This window comes from Saimiri boliviensis, chromosome 9, assembly GCF_048565385.1.
Source record: "Saimiri boliviensis isolate mSaiBol1 chromosome 9, mSaiBol1.pri, whole genome shotgun sequence".
Lineage (NCBI taxonomy): Eukaryota > Metazoa > Chordata > Mammalia > Primates > Cebidae > Saimiri > Saimiri boliviensis.
In genome coordinates, this window is record NC_133457.1 from 45,866,875 (window position 1) to 45,885,962 (window position 19,088).

At 40.7% G+C, this 19,088-nt stretch overlaps 1 protein-coding gene across 7 annotated transcripts in view; it reads right to left on the reverse strand.

Annotated features, from left to right (window-relative positions):
• Window positions 1-19,088, reverse strand: part of GADL1 (glutamate decarboxylase like 1) — a 160,346-nt gene that overhangs the window by 107,953 nt on the left and 33,305 nt on the right. For 5 of the 7 annotated variants that reach the window (XM_074405781.1, XM_010346561.3, XM_010346560.3 and 2 more), the window contains 7 exons: window positions 18,639-18,765; window positions 16,399-16,489; window positions 12,973-13,079; window positions 12,154-12,269; window positions 6,498-6,577; window positions 6,325-6,379; window positions 1,372-1,488 (listed from right to left, as the gene is read on the reverse strand). In XM_074405781.1, coding sequence (XP_074261882.1) covers window positions 1,372-1,488; window positions 6,325-6,379; window positions 6,498-6,577; window positions 12,154-12,269; window positions 12,973-13,079; window positions 16,399-16,489; window positions 18,639-18,765 — 693 coding nt within the window. The remainder of the gene's footprint in view (window positions 1-1,371; window positions 1,489-6,324; window positions 6,380-6,497; window positions 6,578-12,153; window positions 12,270-12,972; window positions 13,080-16,398; window positions 16,490-18,638; window positions 18,766-19,088) is intronic. The other 2 variants (XM_074405779.1, XM_074405780.1) reach the window with 2 other exon arrangements.

Sequence of the window (19,088 nt, forward strand, 5' to 3'; positions counted from 1 at the left end):
CCATAAATCTCTTAATGTCATTACCAGTTTAGAAGCTGCCGTAGTTTTACATAAACTATTTACATTTTATACAAACTACATAAACTACATAATTCATACTTTTTTTTGAGTAAAATATGTAAGGTATAACTGCTGATGTGTTGGATTTTCCCCTTATTTCCAGTTACAAAAATGCACATTTCATATCTTTTAGGATATAATGTATTATGCTCCTAAGTCTATAAAAATCAATGATAAAAGTTGAAATATGAACAGATAAAAATGTTAAAATCTCATTAAGAAATCACAAATTTACCTGAAGGATTGCCATTGGCATATTAATAGAGGCAATAACGCCACTGAGCTTCATACTACTGTTGCTTTACCAAACGTTAGTATATGATTAATGTAAACTTTGAATCATATCACACTGAACGATGGGATATGATTTGAAATACTTCGAAAGCATAAAATCGTCTAAACTACAAAATTACAGGTGGGTATATCCTCCAAATACTGTTTACTTTTGTTCAAAAAGTCAAATATGTCTTCTGCTAAGGGTGATCTGAAACTGTCACTTACCAGAGGAAAGCTCCCAAAACACCATGTGCAACTGTCTCTTCTTTGGTTAGAATCAAACTAACTCCTGGTTTCACAAAATTTTTAATTTTAAAGAAAATCAAGCTCAACAAAAGTTTATAGTTGGCTGAATTCAGTATTCTAACCCTGGATAAGTAGAATTTTTAAAGTTAGCTTTGATTTAAGGATAGATTTTGAATAACTGCAGGACTTACAAGAGTTAAGACAAAAGCCAATCCTGTGTTAGAAAATGAGTATACTATCCCAAACGCCCTCACATAATTATCTGATAGATTCAGAGATAACTCGCATTCCTTATGGCATCCAATTATATAACGTAGCTCTTTGCATTTTTCAGCTATTTGAAATCATAATTTTAGAGCTAGGAGATACTTTACAGCCCACATCCACCATCACCCCCCAACAAATCCTTTACAAATGAAGAAATGGAAATTCAAAAGGCTAAGATCCCAATGAAGAGGCAGGTAAGAATCTCAAACCAAAGTCTCTGGGCTCCTGAATCCAAAATGGGTCCCTTACACTAGCCTGCTTCAATGACAGTAGATTCGAGGACCAAAGATGGTTCACGGGAGTGCAGAAAGTAAAATAGAATCCAGAAAACTAAAAATTGACATGAAGTCTTGAAATCTCCTTGGTAATTTACAGAAAATGGCATACTTATTTCTAGGTATTTCAAACTGGGGGAAATAAGTGTTGGGGACCCCACATCTAGCTTGAGAATATAAAAAATTTCATACCAAGGCTACAGACAGATTAAAGATTAAACAGGTATGTACACATAGATGAACTTACATCCACATGAAGCCAGAGGCTGTGCCTCTCGCAGATGTCTGCTATTTCATCCAGAGGGTCGAAAGCTCCCAACACAGTTGTACCAGAAGTGGCACAGACAAGAAACGGTGCTGCCCCCTGTAAGAAGGATCCACACACAAAGAACTGTCACCGTCACTACTGAAATTTATCCTGTAATAGCTGGGGGGAAATAGTTACGCAACCAAACAGTTACTTTGTTTCTTTGGAGATAGTCGTTAATTCAATGAGCGTTTTTACATGTTGTCAATATGTGGCCTCTTGGCATTAGACACATTAAGGGAACGTAGATAATGCCACAGCTAAGTGACATTTTGTACGATGCCTGATTTCTTCCTGAAAAAAATACCTCGAGCCTCTATTGTGCCCTCATTGTCATCTGCTCGAAAAAAAGAAAAAATTGGAAGACACTGAGCTCCAGGAGTTAAACCATGCCTGCCTGTTTGCTTGTCTCCTTGTAAAGTAAGTGCAGTTATGAGACAAAAACGGTAGGATGGACTCGGGTGCAAATGCGGCATCGGAGGAGAAAAGGCAACCTCGCTGGGACACGTTCTCCAAAATCGGTGCTGCAATAGAGGAATCCATTGGCATGTGCTGGAAAAAATCTTGTCACTCCTACCGTCGTTGTTCCTCCTCACAGAGCTGATGACTGTATCTTGTGAACAGGTGCTGGTGGGAAATAGGAAAGAAGAGGGGGAATGTGGGGGGGCACACAGACGAACGGTTATCTCGGTCAAGCTAGCCACACCCTTGGTTCCCATTAAAGAACTCTCTGCCAACCAGCTAGAAGAAGAGTATATGAGGTGTTGCCAAATGGGTCGCTCCCCAAACGGTGGCAGACGTTCGTTGCTCGCTGCGTAGGTGCCCTGCAAGAAAACTTGGAGACCAAAGTGGGGGTGAGGGGGCCAACGAGAATACTAAGATGGTAGAGCACCTGAGAAATGACAAGAATGTTCACGGTCTCTAAAAGTGTTTTCTCCATTTAGTAAGCCTTTTTTTCCCCCCTTAGTTTTATCATAAAGTAGATTCTCGCTGCAATACATTTATGTCCTTTAATGCCAGGATTGTTGTGTTTGAACCAAACTCATTCCGACTTAACTGACTTGACAGAAAGATGTTATTTCTCAATGGAAAGTGGGGCAGAGCAAGAATATGTGGTTCACATCTCTAAATTGAGATGCACACAGCTCAAACATAGCAAATCCGTTTGCCGTCTTGGGAGACGGCTGTGGCAAGCAGAATCGATCCATCTACCCAAAACTTTTAGAGCCGGATCAGTAGGTGACAGAGTCTTGGAGAAATCAAAGGCTTTGAAAATCCTTCCCTGTATTCAACTACTGAGAGCTACGGCTTCACCATACCAGTGACCTAAAGGAAGGAAGACCAGCTTTACATCAACCATTAAAAGCAATAGAAAAAGTAATTGACTAAAACCATTTAAGGTGTCTTTAATGGTTGGGCTTTTCCTCATAAACGATATGACATCCTAACAGTCATGAGAAAATACCTTTGCAAGCTATTACAGTCTATTAATGAGTTTGCCTCGCCTTTTAAAAAAGATCTCGCTATAAATACTGGCTTAGAAATTAAACTTTTGCAATCTGGATTTAACCTTCCCGATTCTCTTCCCCACATCTCATGCTGTTAATGAGAAAATTCAGTAGGAACATTACTGATTGCATGCTGCCAGTGAGCTGTATTGTCTAAGTTTGTCATTTCTAATTCAAAACTCTAACAAAAGTATCTCTAAATATTCAGTGTTTATTCTCGTTGGAGTGTGTCAGTAAGCACTTTGGAATATCGGATGCTTTGTGGTTTTCACCATCTAAGTAATGGCATCAAGAAAAGGTCACGGTAACAGATTCTCAATGGCTTGTCATAGGCCAGGGAGTTGAATCCCAGCAGGAAAAAAGTTGATGTCGTGTTCTATACATCTGAAACAATGTAAGTTAAAAGCTTGAAACAAAACAAGGTCTGAAGCTACTGAGAAAAATGAGCCAGTCGTCATATGTTTTTATCACAGAATGGATGCAAGGTTTGTCCTTGGTGAATCCAGTCTCAAGTATTAGCTGACTTGAAAGAAAACTGAGACATACCAACTCTAACGCCACTGTCCTACTTCTACATGTGCCTAAAGCAATTTTTACTTCTCAGAAACTTATTTTGAGTTCTCAACTTTAGTCTTATGTCTGTTTCATGTACTTTGACTGTCAAAACAAATTTGAGCAACAAAAATGATGACTGGTGGAATAAAACCCTCTGCTAGAAACATGATTTCTTAATGTCACTAAAAAAAATTGGATTATCTTTAGGGGATGCTAGGTAACAAACTCACTATTTTAAAAATAAGGGGAAAGAATAAGATGTTTATACTGTCTTGCCTGTGCAGTGTTTCCTTAGGGAAAGAAAATCGGGAGGAGGGATATTCCTTTATAGAAGAATGCCTGACGAAGGAGAGAATGAGAACATCACATAATGAAATAATGGGTCTAGACAATGACCATCAATGGCAGCAAAATCCGTGAAGTGAGAGGCTGATGGAGGATATTATGATGGATGGACTGACAATACCAGACTCTACCAATCAATATTACAAAGAGACATGAGATGTCTCCTGATGGCAGGACCCATGAAGACTCCCAGGTTGGTTGGTTTGTTTAAAAAAAAAAAAAAAAATACAGCATAAATCTCACCGAGTCACAAGATCTAACCGCCAGATTACAGAAAATAAAAAGAACAAACCGGATGGTGTAGCAAAGGGGAGCAACTGAGGTCTCAAATTCATGAGGTAATCCATAGAAATAGAAAGTGGAAAACTTGAAAAGATCAGGTCCTTTGTCCTGTCACTAGATCAATGGTAGGGTGGAGGGGTGGGGGGCAAGGAGGAGGAGGAAGCTATAGATAAGATCAGAAGACATTTACAATTGACATATCAACCAAATGCAATTAGCGAACTTTATTTGAATCCTTAATCCAGAGGTCGACTATATATTTTTTTTTAAAGGCAGTGGGGGAAACTTGAATAAAGATTTGATATTAAAATTACATCTTAAAACTAAGGTATGTCTTTTTAAGCAAGTACATATCCTTCAAAAACATACTGAACTATTTATAGATGATATATCTCGGCTTTGCTTCAACCCCATCTAGTATAGTGGTAGGGGAGGCTACTTGGTACAGATGAAATAGAAAGGATCGCCAGGCACGGTGGCTCATGCCTGTAATCCCAGCACTTTGGGAGGCCGAGGCGGGTGGATGACGAGGTCAAGAGATCGAGACCATCCTGGTCAATGTGGTGAAACCCCGTCTCTACTAAAAATACAAAAAATCAGCTGGGCATGGTGGCGTGTGCCTGTAAACCCAGCTACTCAGGAGGCTGAGGCACGAGAATTGTTTGAACCCAGGAGGCAGAGGTTGCGGTGAGCCGAGATCGTGCCACTACACTCCAGCCTGGGTAACAAGAGGGAGACTCCATCTCAAAAGGAGCTTGAGTTCATGACTGTTGATTATAGAACGGGTATATGAACACTCATGAGTCTCTTGGTTTTTGTATTTTCGGTTTTTTAGGATACACTTAAATTTTTTGTAATGAAGTTTTAAAATTTAAGAAAGTGGGGAACAAACAAAGGAAAGGAGAAATGGGGTGGGGGGGAAAGAATCGGGACACAATATTCCCCACCAACAAGCATTAAGGACATAAAGCAAATTATTTTTGATAGTTTTCTAGTTTCATTCCTTTCTACACAAACTATCTGTAGTTCTCAGCAGAACGAACTTACAAGTTTGTTACTCAGGATTATACCCAAGTCGAAGAAATCTCATAGTGTAAACCACCAGATAACAGTCGAGTTCACTTGTTACTGGAATATTAAGACCGAAGGGGACAAACCTGAAGTCAATACATTTACAATAATGGCAGAAATTTTAAGCCAAACATTGTGATCTAATATTCCCCAGGACTAGGTGTTTTTTTTTTTTTTAATGAAAACTTGAAACAAAACAGAACTGTAACATTCAAACTTAAACATTAAAAAACCCATCCTTGTTAGAGTGTAAACTCCTATGAGGGTAGATGCGCTTACATCCCAGCACAGAAGCCAGGCTTTCCATTTTTCAGTGGTTAACGCCTGACTTTGTTGCTACCTATTAGAAAGTTATCAGAGAATGGCCTGAAGCTCCATTAGCAGGCAGTGATGGAATGGGACGGAAGCAGGTATACCAAAGCTAAGAGGCTTTTGGTTCAAAGAGCAAAATGGTTGACACCCAAATAATGAGACACTTTAAAAAAAAAAAAAAAAGGCGTTAGGGCCAACCTTGGCTGGAGCACAGCGAGTTCCCAGAGCCATGCCTTGCCTTCTCCAACATTGCAGTTTGAACATACTTGAGCAGCTAAGAAAGAAAGGACGGTCTGCCATTAAACTACCAGACACAGACCCAACAGGCGCTGATAGAAATAGATGATGAGTTTTGGGGTGGAAGCACCCTGGAAGAATACGTTGGTCAAGAAATTGGCAATCATCCTGAATGCAGCCCAGAGAAAACCAGTTTGTCCTGCAGATTTCTCAAAGGGAGGAGTTATAAGGAGAGGAGGAGATGCTGGGGTGGTACTGGAGAGGCTGGGTTCATCCTTAGAGCTTATTCCAGCCTAGAACCCTGAATACGGGTGATTTCAGTGTTTGAGTAGTCTCCAGCCACCGGGGAACAAGACATCCGGGAAACCACAGAATGAGGAGAGAGCCAGGCTCTTGGAAATAGAACATCTGTAAATGAGTTTGCCCATTTTAATTCCAACATGTTGTCTTCCCTCTCCCACACGTAGAAATGGTTTTGGCCGTTTGGATTCTCTCCTTGCTATTCTCTCTAAAGTGCTCACCTGCTGCACGCAGGCACACACACACACGCATGTACATTCTCTCCCTGTTTCTCCCCTCTCACCTCTTTTCTGGCTTGCCAGACTTTCTTCTCCAGGTCCTCGGGTATCATTTTACCTCTAAGGGACACAGATTTGAGACTTTTATGTTTAGTAGTTAACAGACAATGATACTGCTTTATAAACCGCATGAATTTTTCCGTCCACCCACCAGGCTTCCGGATCCCGTCCCCATTACCTTCCATCTGTTTCCACAAAGCAAACATTCTCGGTGCCAATCCCAAGAAAAGAGGCTGCCTTCTTCATCGAGTAATGACACTGAATTAAAAGGGACGGGGGAGAAGGGAGAGACATGAATACATGGCAGAAAAAAAGCATTGCTTATGAAAAGTAGATGAAGGTTAGCATGCCTAAGCACAATCTTGGGGATATTAGCATAAACAAGTAATGTAATTGAGTTCCTTAGCGTAGGAATTGAGAACATTCACTTTGGGGTCAGGGAAACCAGGATTTAACAGCAAGTATTCCAGTTACAGCTATGGAGTCTTGAACAAATGATAATCTCCAAGCGTCGGTTTCCGAATCTTTAAAGGGGTCATGCCAATAAGGCCTATTCGATCTGTTTGTGCTAGAATAAAATGGGTTAATAATACCTGTGAAAGGCTTAGCACAGAGCCTTTCTACACGACAGGTGTGTGCCTGTAGTCCCTGGCACGTGGAACCAACCAGGACACTCAAGGCTGCTATTTTCCGTGCCATTGAGAGTTTCTTCTAATGCTGCCCATAAGACATAGTATTAATGGGAACTTGGAATCTAGCCCACTGCTGACTTGAAACCCTCTGAGAGGGCAAGACACTCGAAGATTGCAATCACAGGCTAAGGAGGAATTAAATTATTTCCTAGAGCAAACAATGAGTTATAAATGCTGATCAGACATCTGACCAATCTTGTTTAATACTGAACACAAGACTGAAATTAGACACACAAGAATGTGGCTAAAATCGGAACAAAAGTAGTAATAGACAAGCTACTCAGCTATAGCATGAGTGAAGGTAATAGAAGATCATGGAATAAAGTCTGGTCTATTTATTGCTAAATAGTAGTATGTGCTTTACATTATGGGGCCTCTAGACTACATAAGGCCCATAAAATAGCATTCAAACATGGGATATGTCACTCTTCATACGTTAGTGGGGGCAGGTGGTCAATTCTTTTTCATGCCAGAAAAATGAAGGTGCTAAAGGACATTATCGTACCTACGAATTACTAAGTGGTTTTTTTTTTGTATGAATACATTAAAAGAAAAGTCATGCCTTCACACTTCACTTGATATATTCCCCCAAATGTGGTAAATTTTTTCCTCCTTTTGTCAAGAGTTTTATTGGGAGCTCTTTTTTTAACTCTGTAAAAATAAATGCAGAAGTAACATCAGGAAAAATGAAAGCATTCTAAATAATGTACAAATATCAAATAGGACACATCCAAAATGCCCATAGGATTCTTTCAAGTTCTGACAAGACCATATTGAAGAGTAGTAATGTACACGGAAGTGTAATTAATTCTCTACTTGCTCCACCAGTGTGTGCTCGTGGGAAGTAACCTGCCTGCCATAGCTAAGGTGACATAGCTCCAGTGAATTATTTCTCACCAGAGAGTTGGGCTCTGGCAACCAAACAGCTATTGATTTCACGATGATAAATGCCAGCCTACTCCACTGACATCTAACTATAAGGAAAAATCACAATGGTCTCCCCCGGAGAAATAACAAAATACCTCCAACCGATGGATCTGCTGAATAAAAAACGTCTAATCAGAATAAGAATAGTGTGGAGCTATCTTTAAGTACCTCAAGGCAAAGTACAGCCCAATGTCAATCTGAGATAGAGACAGATCAAAAATCTGAAAAACGGAAGTTTAAACATCTGAAAGCTTCAGAGAAGGAAGAGAGTCCTGGAAGGGGAACAAAAGAAGGGGATGCTTCAGACATGCTGAGTAGTTTCAAGGAAAGGAAGAACCTAGAAGGGTGGAATTCAGAAGTAACAATTGCATTTAGAAACAAACAGTGGCTGTTTCTATCACTGGCAAAAAGGCAAGTCAGTTGTTCTTAGATTCAACCTCCCCATAGGTTTCATAAATCTACAGAAGACCAAAAAACTCTCCACGGGTGTTCATTTCTATAAAGATAAAATAGCAAGTGCCTACATGAAAGACAACACTGAGCTGGAGTTGGACTTTTCTGGCTCCCACAAGGATCTTTTTTTCTATTACCTTGAGGTGCTTGATGAAGTGCTGTTTTCTCCTCAATGTACCCTATGCCCTGGACACCTGGACTCCAGTGCTGACTAATTTGATTCTCAAGTTAGCTGGTAGAATGGGGCATATAAATGTTAGATGTTAAAGAATGAAGAGCGAGTGTCTAAGGGATGTCTCTAAGGATGCACAGCTGGTTTAATTCCCAAGGAGGCCAGAACCAGACGCTAGACAGACTGAACCCACCCTCCTGCTCTGCAGGATATTCTGTGAAGCACCTGCTTGCCTGTGGAGAAGACATAGGATCACATCCCATCACAGCTCAGACTCACCCCTCATCCAGTGACCAGAAGAAAGTGAATGAGGCACCTGGGGTGCAAAAATTAGATAGGACCCTGAGACACCCTAGCTGCCTCACTTGCCACTCCTAGCCCCAACCCTGCTAAAGAGGAGCTAGGTCATTGATCATTGGCCTGGGAGGTAAGGGTTTCTTTTTCACCCTCACTTTTCAGTGGCAAATCACGATGACCACTTTATGCTAATTCCAGAAGTGGTCTGAATTATACAAGAACACTCCTATACACCCAAGGAATTGATATCAAAGTGCAAACCAAGCCATAGATGACTTCTATTTCTCCAAAAGTCCCTTCTTTGATTCCTATTTAGCAATAGAGAGGCCACCTTGGATATATTGACAGTACAGAGGTCTTTGTCATGATCTTGTAGGTCCCTATCAATAGAATTACAATAAAAATCTAAAGTATGCAAGAACACCTTCAGTGGAGGGTACATATATTCTGTATTTGATGGTGTAAGATAGAGATGGAGTAATTTGGGTTAGCACAAAAACAGGAAAAGACCACCTGATAGAACAGTACTAGGCCATGAACCAAATACCTAGAAGAAAATACGGGAGATGGCTGGGTGCAGTGGCTTATGCCTTTAATCTCAGCACTTTGGGAGGCCGAGGCAGGCGGATCACGAGGTTAGGAGATCGAGACCATCCTGGTCAACATGGTGAAACCCCGTCTCTACTAAAAATATAAAAATTAGCTGGGCATGCTGGTGTGTGCCTGTAATCCCAGGTAGTCAGGAGGCTGAGGCAGGAGAATTCGTTGAATCAGGGAGGCAGAGTGCAGTGAGCCGAGATCGCGCCACTATACTCCAGCCTGGAGAGAGAGTGAAACTCCATCTCAAAAAAAAAAAATAAAGGGTGGGGGAGGGGGCGTGGGGGTAGCAAAAAGACTAACAGAGTTTAAGACTGTTTAGTAAACACAACCTTCTGTTTTTTAATGAAATTGATTTGTTGTAATAAGTAGTAAAGGCAGTCAACAAAATATGAATTAAAATAGTGCAAATGCTATGACCTGACTGTCTGAGGGAGCAGGGGAAGGAATGAGCCTGCAAAGTACTGTCTCAACCAGAGGAGTGAAAATAGAAATTCAAGGCTACGGTGTGCTCAAAGTGACGTAATTTTTCCGTGGAATCCGCTCGTAGTTCTTGTTTTTTTCTGGCTCCAACTTCTGCTGGCATGTTAGCCAAGACATCTATTTTGCCTCTATTTGGAAATTTTTTAAAAACTTAGTTCTGGTTTCACAACTACATAAGGTTTCAATTTCCTTTAACTCCCAATTCTCCAGCCCCACCTGTTACTGATCTTTCCCAGGCATAATCTTTATTCTAAACTTCCATATAATATCGTTCCCCTTTCCATGGCAATTATTCCACAAAAGAACTCCAAGTTATAAGCCAAATGAAGAATGAAAAAGGCAAAAGTGGGGGCGGGGTGGGGGGGGGAACCTGAGCTGACAATGAGCTTTCCCAAGCTTGGAAAATAGCAGTTTGAATGCAGAAGAGACTCCACATTGATAATCTGTGGGGCCCCTTACATTGAAATATCCAGGGCTGAAGCATGAAGAAGGAAACTCTATTCTGTAATACTCCCAAATAATGCTTTTTTCCCCAGCTGTCCACATTACCAAACGTTCTTCTTGGTACCAAAAGAGCATCTTGTGCAGAAGGGCCTCAACTGTCCGAGTTAAGAATCTTGGGGTACACGATTCTTCCCAGTTGCCTCCCTTGACTCAGCTCCCACTTTGCTCTCCTTCATTCAGCACCAAGCACAAAGGTCGGACGAGGCGAGAGGGAAACTGATCAGATTCTCCTACTGAGGAGAAATTCGTGCACCTTTTGTCCTTTTGCAATAATAAACTAACTTTCGCACTTAGAAATGATAGATACCGAAAAGCCCAGCTGGGAATAACAAATGCTCAGATGTTGTCCACTTCATGGTACTGACAGGATACTTCGTATTATCTCAGAAGGTGAGAAGCTAAACTCGTTCTGCCAGGAACCTGGGTGATAAAGCAGTCTTAGAATGGACAGAGACATCCACTGGAATCACACAAGAATAGGAAAGGGAAAAAGATCTCTCCTGTATAAATGCTGCACTTAAGCTGTGACATCTCCTTCTGCCACTTTGTTATACCTAGATCATTCCTCTCCTAATATTTTAAACCTGTTACGTCCCAGATGCTACTTTACATGCAGTTACTCACTTAATATTTGCCAAAACTCACTGATCAGTGATGACTGTGTGGCTGTTGGATTTTTCTAATGGTTCTAGCTGTTCACTGCTCCATGTATGCAAACCCTTTGCCCTGGTGACTTTGCAGCAAGTCCCTCTGAGGTGGAGTCTTGCTTCTGACATCTGGGATCTGGGCTTATGGATGGGACTTCACCAAGAACATGAGGCAGAGGTAACAAGGGCCAGTTCTGAGGCTAGGAGTCAAAAGGCCTGCTGGGTTGCCATGTGCCCTTTCATACCTGCACCATTGCCATGAAGACACACCTAGACTGACCTGCTGGAGAATGAGACCAAGGAGCAGAGAGGTGTCCCTGGAACCATCCCAGCTGAGCCACTCATAGACGGGCCATAAGCCCCCCAAACTCTAGACGTGGAAGGGGCCCAGCCAGGAGCAGCAAATCTGCTCACCTATCTTGAGGCTTACAAGTGATAATATGCAGTTAGAGAATGTCAACTCTATATATGTGGGATTTGCAGAGCTGATAACTTAGTTTTATAAATTAGGAAACTGAGGCACAGAGAAATGAATCGACTTACTCAAAGTTATTCAATAAGTGGTGGAGGCAGAAATGGAATCCAGGCAGCCTAACTCAAAGCCAGTGCACTTAGGCACAACCTGACCTCCTACTTTAGTGGAAAGTAAGATAAGACGGAGAACTGGCAATAGCTAAGCGTGTGTGTGTGCACGCACACACGTTTTCATCGTTACTATCTTCCTTTTCTCTTGAAAGGTAAGGTACACATCCCTTATATTAGCCCATCAAAGCAATCATATTACAAGGAATGTGAATAGAAGACATAGCTAAGATTCCTACTGTCCATCTAAGTACTAACAAAACACTCAAAAAAAATTCAGAGATGGCACTTTCAGATTAAATATTCTTTGCTTAAGATGTTAGACTATGCATTTTAAATGTAATCATACAAAATTGAACCAGGACTTTAGCTTATTAGTCACACGGGGATAGGACAAACTCGAATCGGGAGTCCTCAAACAAGCCCTCTTAAACGTGCATTCTCAGAAAATCTATATTCAATACCAAGAATAATTTTTACCTCTGCAGATGTGAAAAGGATTAATCTTGGCAACCCAAACAGCCCCTTCTCCTTAATATCAGGACGATATTTGTATCTAGCTAAATTCATTGCGTACATATTGGACACTGAACCACCTGCAAAAACAAAAAATGTCATTTATAGCATGAAGTTCTAGCTCACGAAATGCTGAATACAGTGGGAGGTGTGAATGGCCATGGGGGCTTCAGTTTGATGGAAAAAATCGCTCGGAGACAGGCTCGTGAACACTGTCCTGCTCCCATTACTGAGTATTGCATTACATATCCTAATCTCTAATCCTAGAATTTTTATTCTCAGAACAAAAGATGAATTTTGATTTATTCTCATTTCGGGGTTTTTTCAAACCAAAAGTCTCAATCTGTGAGCTCTGGACTTAGGGCCAGTGCCTAGGTCTCCATAATATTTTTTCTGTCACCTAATCGGTAAAACTGAGATGATATTTGTTGGTTTCTGGCTCCAAAAAGGGCTCCAGGATAAACGAATGTAATTCAGAAATCTTCTCAAGTAAAATTGATTTAAAATTTCGAGGACTTTAGCCCTTCCAAACTCCCAGCAGCAAATCAACTCATTTGTGTTAGACATAAATCCTAAATTGTAGGCATCTCATTAGTTAAAAGCTAAATGACATACATACTTAATACAAAATACCGCTCTGGAGAAAGGCACAAGCTAGATTCTCACCAAATAGAATTATTAATATCCAACTTTTTGTCACGTAAATCTGCAAGGAGTTGTTCCTCCCTACGAATACATTTTTACATGCTTGTAAGGTTGATCTCAATAACTAATTGTACTCACCTGGGTTAAATATTCCATCCCCTTCTTTCCAGCCAATAAATGCAATCATTTTCTTCAGAACCGCTTCTTCCACTAACAGAAACACTGGGGACACCTCATACGTATAACTAGATGGATATAAAAAACACTTCACTTCTACAACTAGAGTCAAAACATCCCTTTGGTGTTCCAAGAAATGCACACAGTTCTATTAAACCAAGTGGCTGCCAAAGCTCGGCAGTCTTTGGAGATGGATCCATTGAAAAGACAATTACCCCATTAGTGACGGCGCTAGTCATGGCTAGATAAAAACCAATAGCTGGTGGCCTTAGGGATCTGCCAGCTGCTGCAGCGCTCTTATTTCGAGAAAAACCTCAATTCCGTGAGGAGAGAGAGAGGCGATTCATTTGCATTCTATGTATTAGCTATGAGCAGTGGCCATTTCACTCTTTGGATGCTTGGAATACTGCCTTGAATGCTGTTGATGGTCAAAGAAAATCCATTGTCATGGTAATCGGGTTTTACCAGATGACTACCTTGAGTATGCTAACATCCCTTCTAATTAGATTCTAAGTGGAGACGACTCCAACTGCCCCAGGGTTTCCTCTGCTACACTCTGCCTCTGTATGGATGAGGAGTGTTGTGTGAGACATCTCTTAGGTGATTATTTTAATGCAAAGCACCACCCAAAGCCCCTGTCGATGCAGAATGTGTTGCTCTGGGCTGGAACGCTGTTGTCAGAGCTTTGCTGTTTTAGCCCCTTTAGCGAGCCCCAACTGCAGGGAGCCCACTGCTCCGAGGTCACAGTCCTCCTCGTGGTGGTCTGCAGTTGATGACTGCTGGAGAGGTCTGGCTGTCTGGGCTCAGTTTCAGACCACTCTGAGGGGCCACTGTAGTTTCGGAGATCTCCAAGCATTAGCCAAGATTGTCATGGAATCTGCAGGGCAATTTGACTCCTATCTCTGCCCTTTCCTGCATCCTTCTCCTTCCCCAGTTGCCCATGGGGATGCCAAGGGTACTCCTCATCCATGTCCCACTCGCTAAACACCATCGAGAGCAGCTTTCCTGGGAATCAGTGTTGGAACGGTCACCATGCCTCGTTTGGTAACGTTTATCTTCTCTCTCCAGACAACTTAAAGTTGACTACATATCTATGATCTCCTCAGTTAAGAGATTACGTTAAATTGTATCTGAATAAAGGTGACTTTAAATATGTAAGTTCAGCAGACACACTTAGATGTATAGTGACAGAATTTAATGCAATTATTTTAACATCTGGTAGGGAAAATTTGGGATTAACGTGTAAATTGATCACCTGTGTATCACCTACCTACGTGTCAACTCTACAGCTATTATGCCATCTTAAAAATTTACCATGCTATGAAACCAGTGTACATACATCAAAAGTATGGAAACTTGTGTTGATGTGAACCTACAAATACAGATATGATAGTTACTTGTTCGTTAATGTATTAAGCCTGTCTTAGAAAACTGACTCAATTGTAAACCTAGGAATTAGCCTGGAGGCGGAGGGGGAGACAAGCTAGAACACTCATGAGATGGCATATTTTGAGTGGACGGTTTGGCTTAGCACAGTTTAACACTTCTTCTATCTGAAATAGATTTTTGAACTTACGTGAAGAGTTAGAAAACCTGGGGTATACAAGAAAAGATTGAAAAACTTGTAATTTTACTGTCTCATCTGACTTGCCCTCACTGTAACTCATTGTAACCTGCTATCTGCTCTGATCACTCCCAAACATGCCTAAAATTGTCAGTGACATCCATGTAGCTAATCCAGTGGACGCCGTTCCGGCTCTTAGTTGAACATGCAATAACGTGTGACACCAGGCACTCTCCTTGTGGCTGCCACAGTTACCCCTTTGGTTTTTTTCCTTCTATTCTCGCCGCTATAAGCTAACCCAGCTCCTCCTAACCATTAAGCGGTAGATGCCCTCACGGCCCTTTCTTGAGCCCTCTCTCCCGTCTCTATACTGTCACCTAGGCCGTGGTTTTTTTTTTTATCTTGCCTTCCCATTAAAATCACTTGTACCTTTTAAATATATCAATGCATGGGACATCCCTACAGAAATTCAGATTTAATTGGCCTGGGTTGGCACCCAGGTATCGCTCCGTGTTTCTAAAATTCTCAAGTGATTCTCATGAGTAGTCAGGGTGGTGAATCACTGACATAGGGTATCTCCTCCACGTCCACCATTTCAATTACCATCATGTTACCGATAACTCCTAAATTTATACCTTTCATAGAGACATCAGAATTTCAGGCCCATGTATTTATCAGCTTAGTTCATATATATTCTTGATAAAGTCACCGCAAACTCAAATGCCCACAACTGAAACTGGAATGCTTGCTCTTGGCTGCTTCATGTACTTGAAAATCAGTTTCATCTCCCAGTGCTTATGTCTATGAATGAAATGACTGTGAACCCAGCTATGAAAGCCAGAAACCCAGACGTTGCCTCCGAAACCACCTCCCTCTTAGCTTTTTCAAGGTGTATATCCAGTCCTTTGTTTTTTCGGAACACGTTCTTGGCTGCTCTATTCCTACCTCTTCCCTCCAAGTCCAAGCTACGTTCCTCTCACCTGACTAAAGAAATGCCTTCCTCATGGGTGCCCTCCAACCCACCCTTGATTTTCTTATTTTTTTCAATAAGCAAATGGCATCTCATGATTTGGAAACCTTGCATGGCTTTTTGGTACATTTAGAATGACTCATAAACGTGGTCAACTGGGCCCTGTATGTCTGGCTCTTACTTCTCTCTCATCTTATTTTCCACCACAGTCCCTGTATAACTCTCAGCTGTACCCACACTGACCTTTCAGTTCATAGAGAATGTCATGCTGTGTGCTGCCACGAGGCCTTTATACATGTTACTTCATCTGTTTTACAACTCATTCCTCACCTTTTGACCTAATAACGCTGATTCTCCAACTGTCACCTTTACAGCGTGCACTCGCCTGAGCTCCCAACTAGGAAAAATGCATATTAATACTTAGAACACCATGTACTTTTCCTTCAGATGAGAGTTTGGATTTTACATTTTTTGTGGATCACTTCGATTAGCGTTTGTTTTTTGTTTTCCATCAGATACTATGCTCCATGAGGGCAGAGTCAAGGTTTACTTATATTCAATATGTCTATCACTTAGCACAGAAAAGGGCTTTTGAATGCAGGTAGAAATAAAAAAAATTACCTGATCAAGTTTCTTATCTGTTAAATGGAGATGATAATAACTGCCTTTTCCATCTGATAGTACCACTATTTAAATCAAATAGCTATTTGAGTATTGATAAGCATTATAAAACTATTCCATTATTTACAATGACACTGAGAAACCATTAAATAGAAATTTTTGAAACAAAATTCCATCTACTTGAAGTCTCTAATCCACGTTCGGTGTAAAATTTCTGTAGCATGGCACTTACACACTTGGATTCAATGCTTCTGTCATAAATCGGGCCACCAAGGAGTAATAATCAAGTCCAGCATACAACTGGTTGAAAAATCTTGGGTGGTCTGTAAGTTTAAAACGGAGTATTCATCTATGCAGCAATAAAAAAAAAACCTGATACAGTATTTAACATAAATGACTTTGAGAAAATGAAAGCAGATACAAAAGACTACGTATAATGTAATTCCATTTATATGACATTCAAAATCAACAAAGCTGTCAAAGGAGATAGAGGTTAGAATTCGAGGTACTTTGTGGAAAGAATTACGGATTGGGAAGGAGCTTCAGAGAGCCTCTGGAGGGCTAGAATTGGTCTATATCTAGATCTAGGTGATGGCTCCCTTGCATAGCTATGTACAAATTCATACTGAGCACTTAGACTTGTGCACTTTACTGATTATAAATTACCTCATTCTAAAAAATACTCAAAACGGCATTATATACAAGGAAAATCACATTGAAGGACCCACCTCAGAGCCCTTGCTACTGATCAATGTTTCTAAGTAGATAGAGTTGTCTCAAGAGCTTTGATTTACCTGCTCCTTTCTCACAACCCAGACTCAAACCAGAACCCTTAAGTATTATTTGAACGCTGTTTTCCCAAGGATCACAGGGTACTGCCTTTTTACTGAAAATACCAATATTAACTTCTCTCACTTCATAGACATTTTGCTCACAGCTGAGTTCACCCCAGGCTACGACAATGAGCAGCATTCTCATTTTTCAGATCAGACCCATGCGACTGGCAGTATGTATATGGGGTGAGATGTGACTCATGTGGTTATGTACACTTAGGATTCCATTTGCTTCCAAGGCAATTGCCTTTAAGACACAACGGCTTTCCAATTTTAAATGTTGTTCCCCTCATACAAAAGGTCTCACAAAGGTTATTGGCTTGACACCATGTGAATAATCAAACCATACACCCAGCTAAGTGGCTTGACGGTCTTTATAACGGGAAGCTCAGCAGGACAGAACAGAGGCAGGAGTCTATTACTACATTTGAGTATTTGGAAATCATTTTATCTGGTGACCTCTCATTACAACTTACAGCATCTGGTTTTAGTTTATTTTAGGATTGTTTTGGCCTTGAAGTGTTCAATAAAAAATCTCAAGAAAATCTTTTCAGCTAAAACAAAAACTTCCTCTGATCTGGCCAAAATAAAAGGCATGGCTACAAGTAATTTTAATAAGATTTTTTTTAAGTTCTGTGTTAATCTATGATTGAGTTCCATGGTAACATGGCAAATATCCCGTAAACTGAAAAATCTGCATTAAGTGTCATTCTGCACTTCTGACATGCACTGCAGTAATAAGATACATATCTCTGCTTTTGAAATGCTAACTGGGTTTTTGATACACCAGACTTTCCCAAGGGAATATAATCCAATTATTTTTAGCCAGAATTGTATTACGTTCTTTCCACTCAATTTAGTCCAGTGCCAGAATTTACAAAGTAATGCCTGTATGGTCTTAAGCACTAGATTACCTTGACATTATCCTGAGAAATATTTTGGAAGTCTATTCTCCCATTTTTTGAAACTTGTTCACTGGGTGAACAGGCTATTAACAGGTAAGCTGGAATGGGGCCTCCGCGTAACATTGACATCCCATCACTGCATGTACAAAGATGGCAGTAGTCACAGGACCTCACTGTGAAATAATTTCAGCAAAAACTTAGAATGTGCTCATTTGCCTTATCCATCTAAAGGTTTTTATTTTTTTGATTCTGCCAGATTTGATCAAATAGTTCGGCAATTACCAATATCCAAGAGTTAATCAGTGTCTTCCAAATCTATTTCTATTCATATTGAAGGTATCTTTCGAATTATTTTTGCATACTCTGGGCCATCAAGATTTAAAATGCCTTACAAAATTTAATCACAATTCCATTTGCCAGTTTGGTCTAACATAAGAAATAAGTAGCAGTGATAAAATATGCTCTTGATTACAAATAGTGCGAGTGTTGGCCAGGAGAGGAGGATATTTACATACAAACAAACCAACAGTTGTCCTATCAACTTCTCTTTGGCCTTGGCAATGAATCTGGATAAGGGATTAAAGGGGCCATTGCAAAAACATCAGACCCACTAATTTTTTAATCCAGATTTCTTATTCCATAAACATTGCTATGCTTAGCTTTGAGAGGTAAATAAATGCTTTACAAACATCATAACGTGTCAGAGGTACAGATCAAGGAAACATAGTTCTTACTAGTTTTGACGCTATAGCGTATGACATCCCGGCAGAGTTCCAACAGTCTGTGTGGTGGCTGTCCCGAGTCCCTCATCTCCAAATCAAGAAGCTGTTTGAGTTGTTCAGGAGGCCTCCATTCGCACACCTGGGGAGTCAACCGTGACACAAAGTGGGTAGCCAGCACAGACAGGTGTTGAGAGGATGTTAGAAACAGGGACTCTACAAAGCTTCCGGGCTGTGGGAGATGTAAGCATGCCAACTATAGTTCAGACTAAAAGAACTGTGACTGTAATGTGGTTGTTGATGGGACAGATGAGGGGCCACCATCCTAGATTCGCAAGGTTAAGGCAGATTTCCTAGAAATACTGATACCTAAGTTGTTACACAGAATAAGAGTGAAGCAAAGCTTAGGGGTGTGGTGATACAAGAGAGGTTCTAGATGAAAGTGACAAAAGTAACAAAGATCGA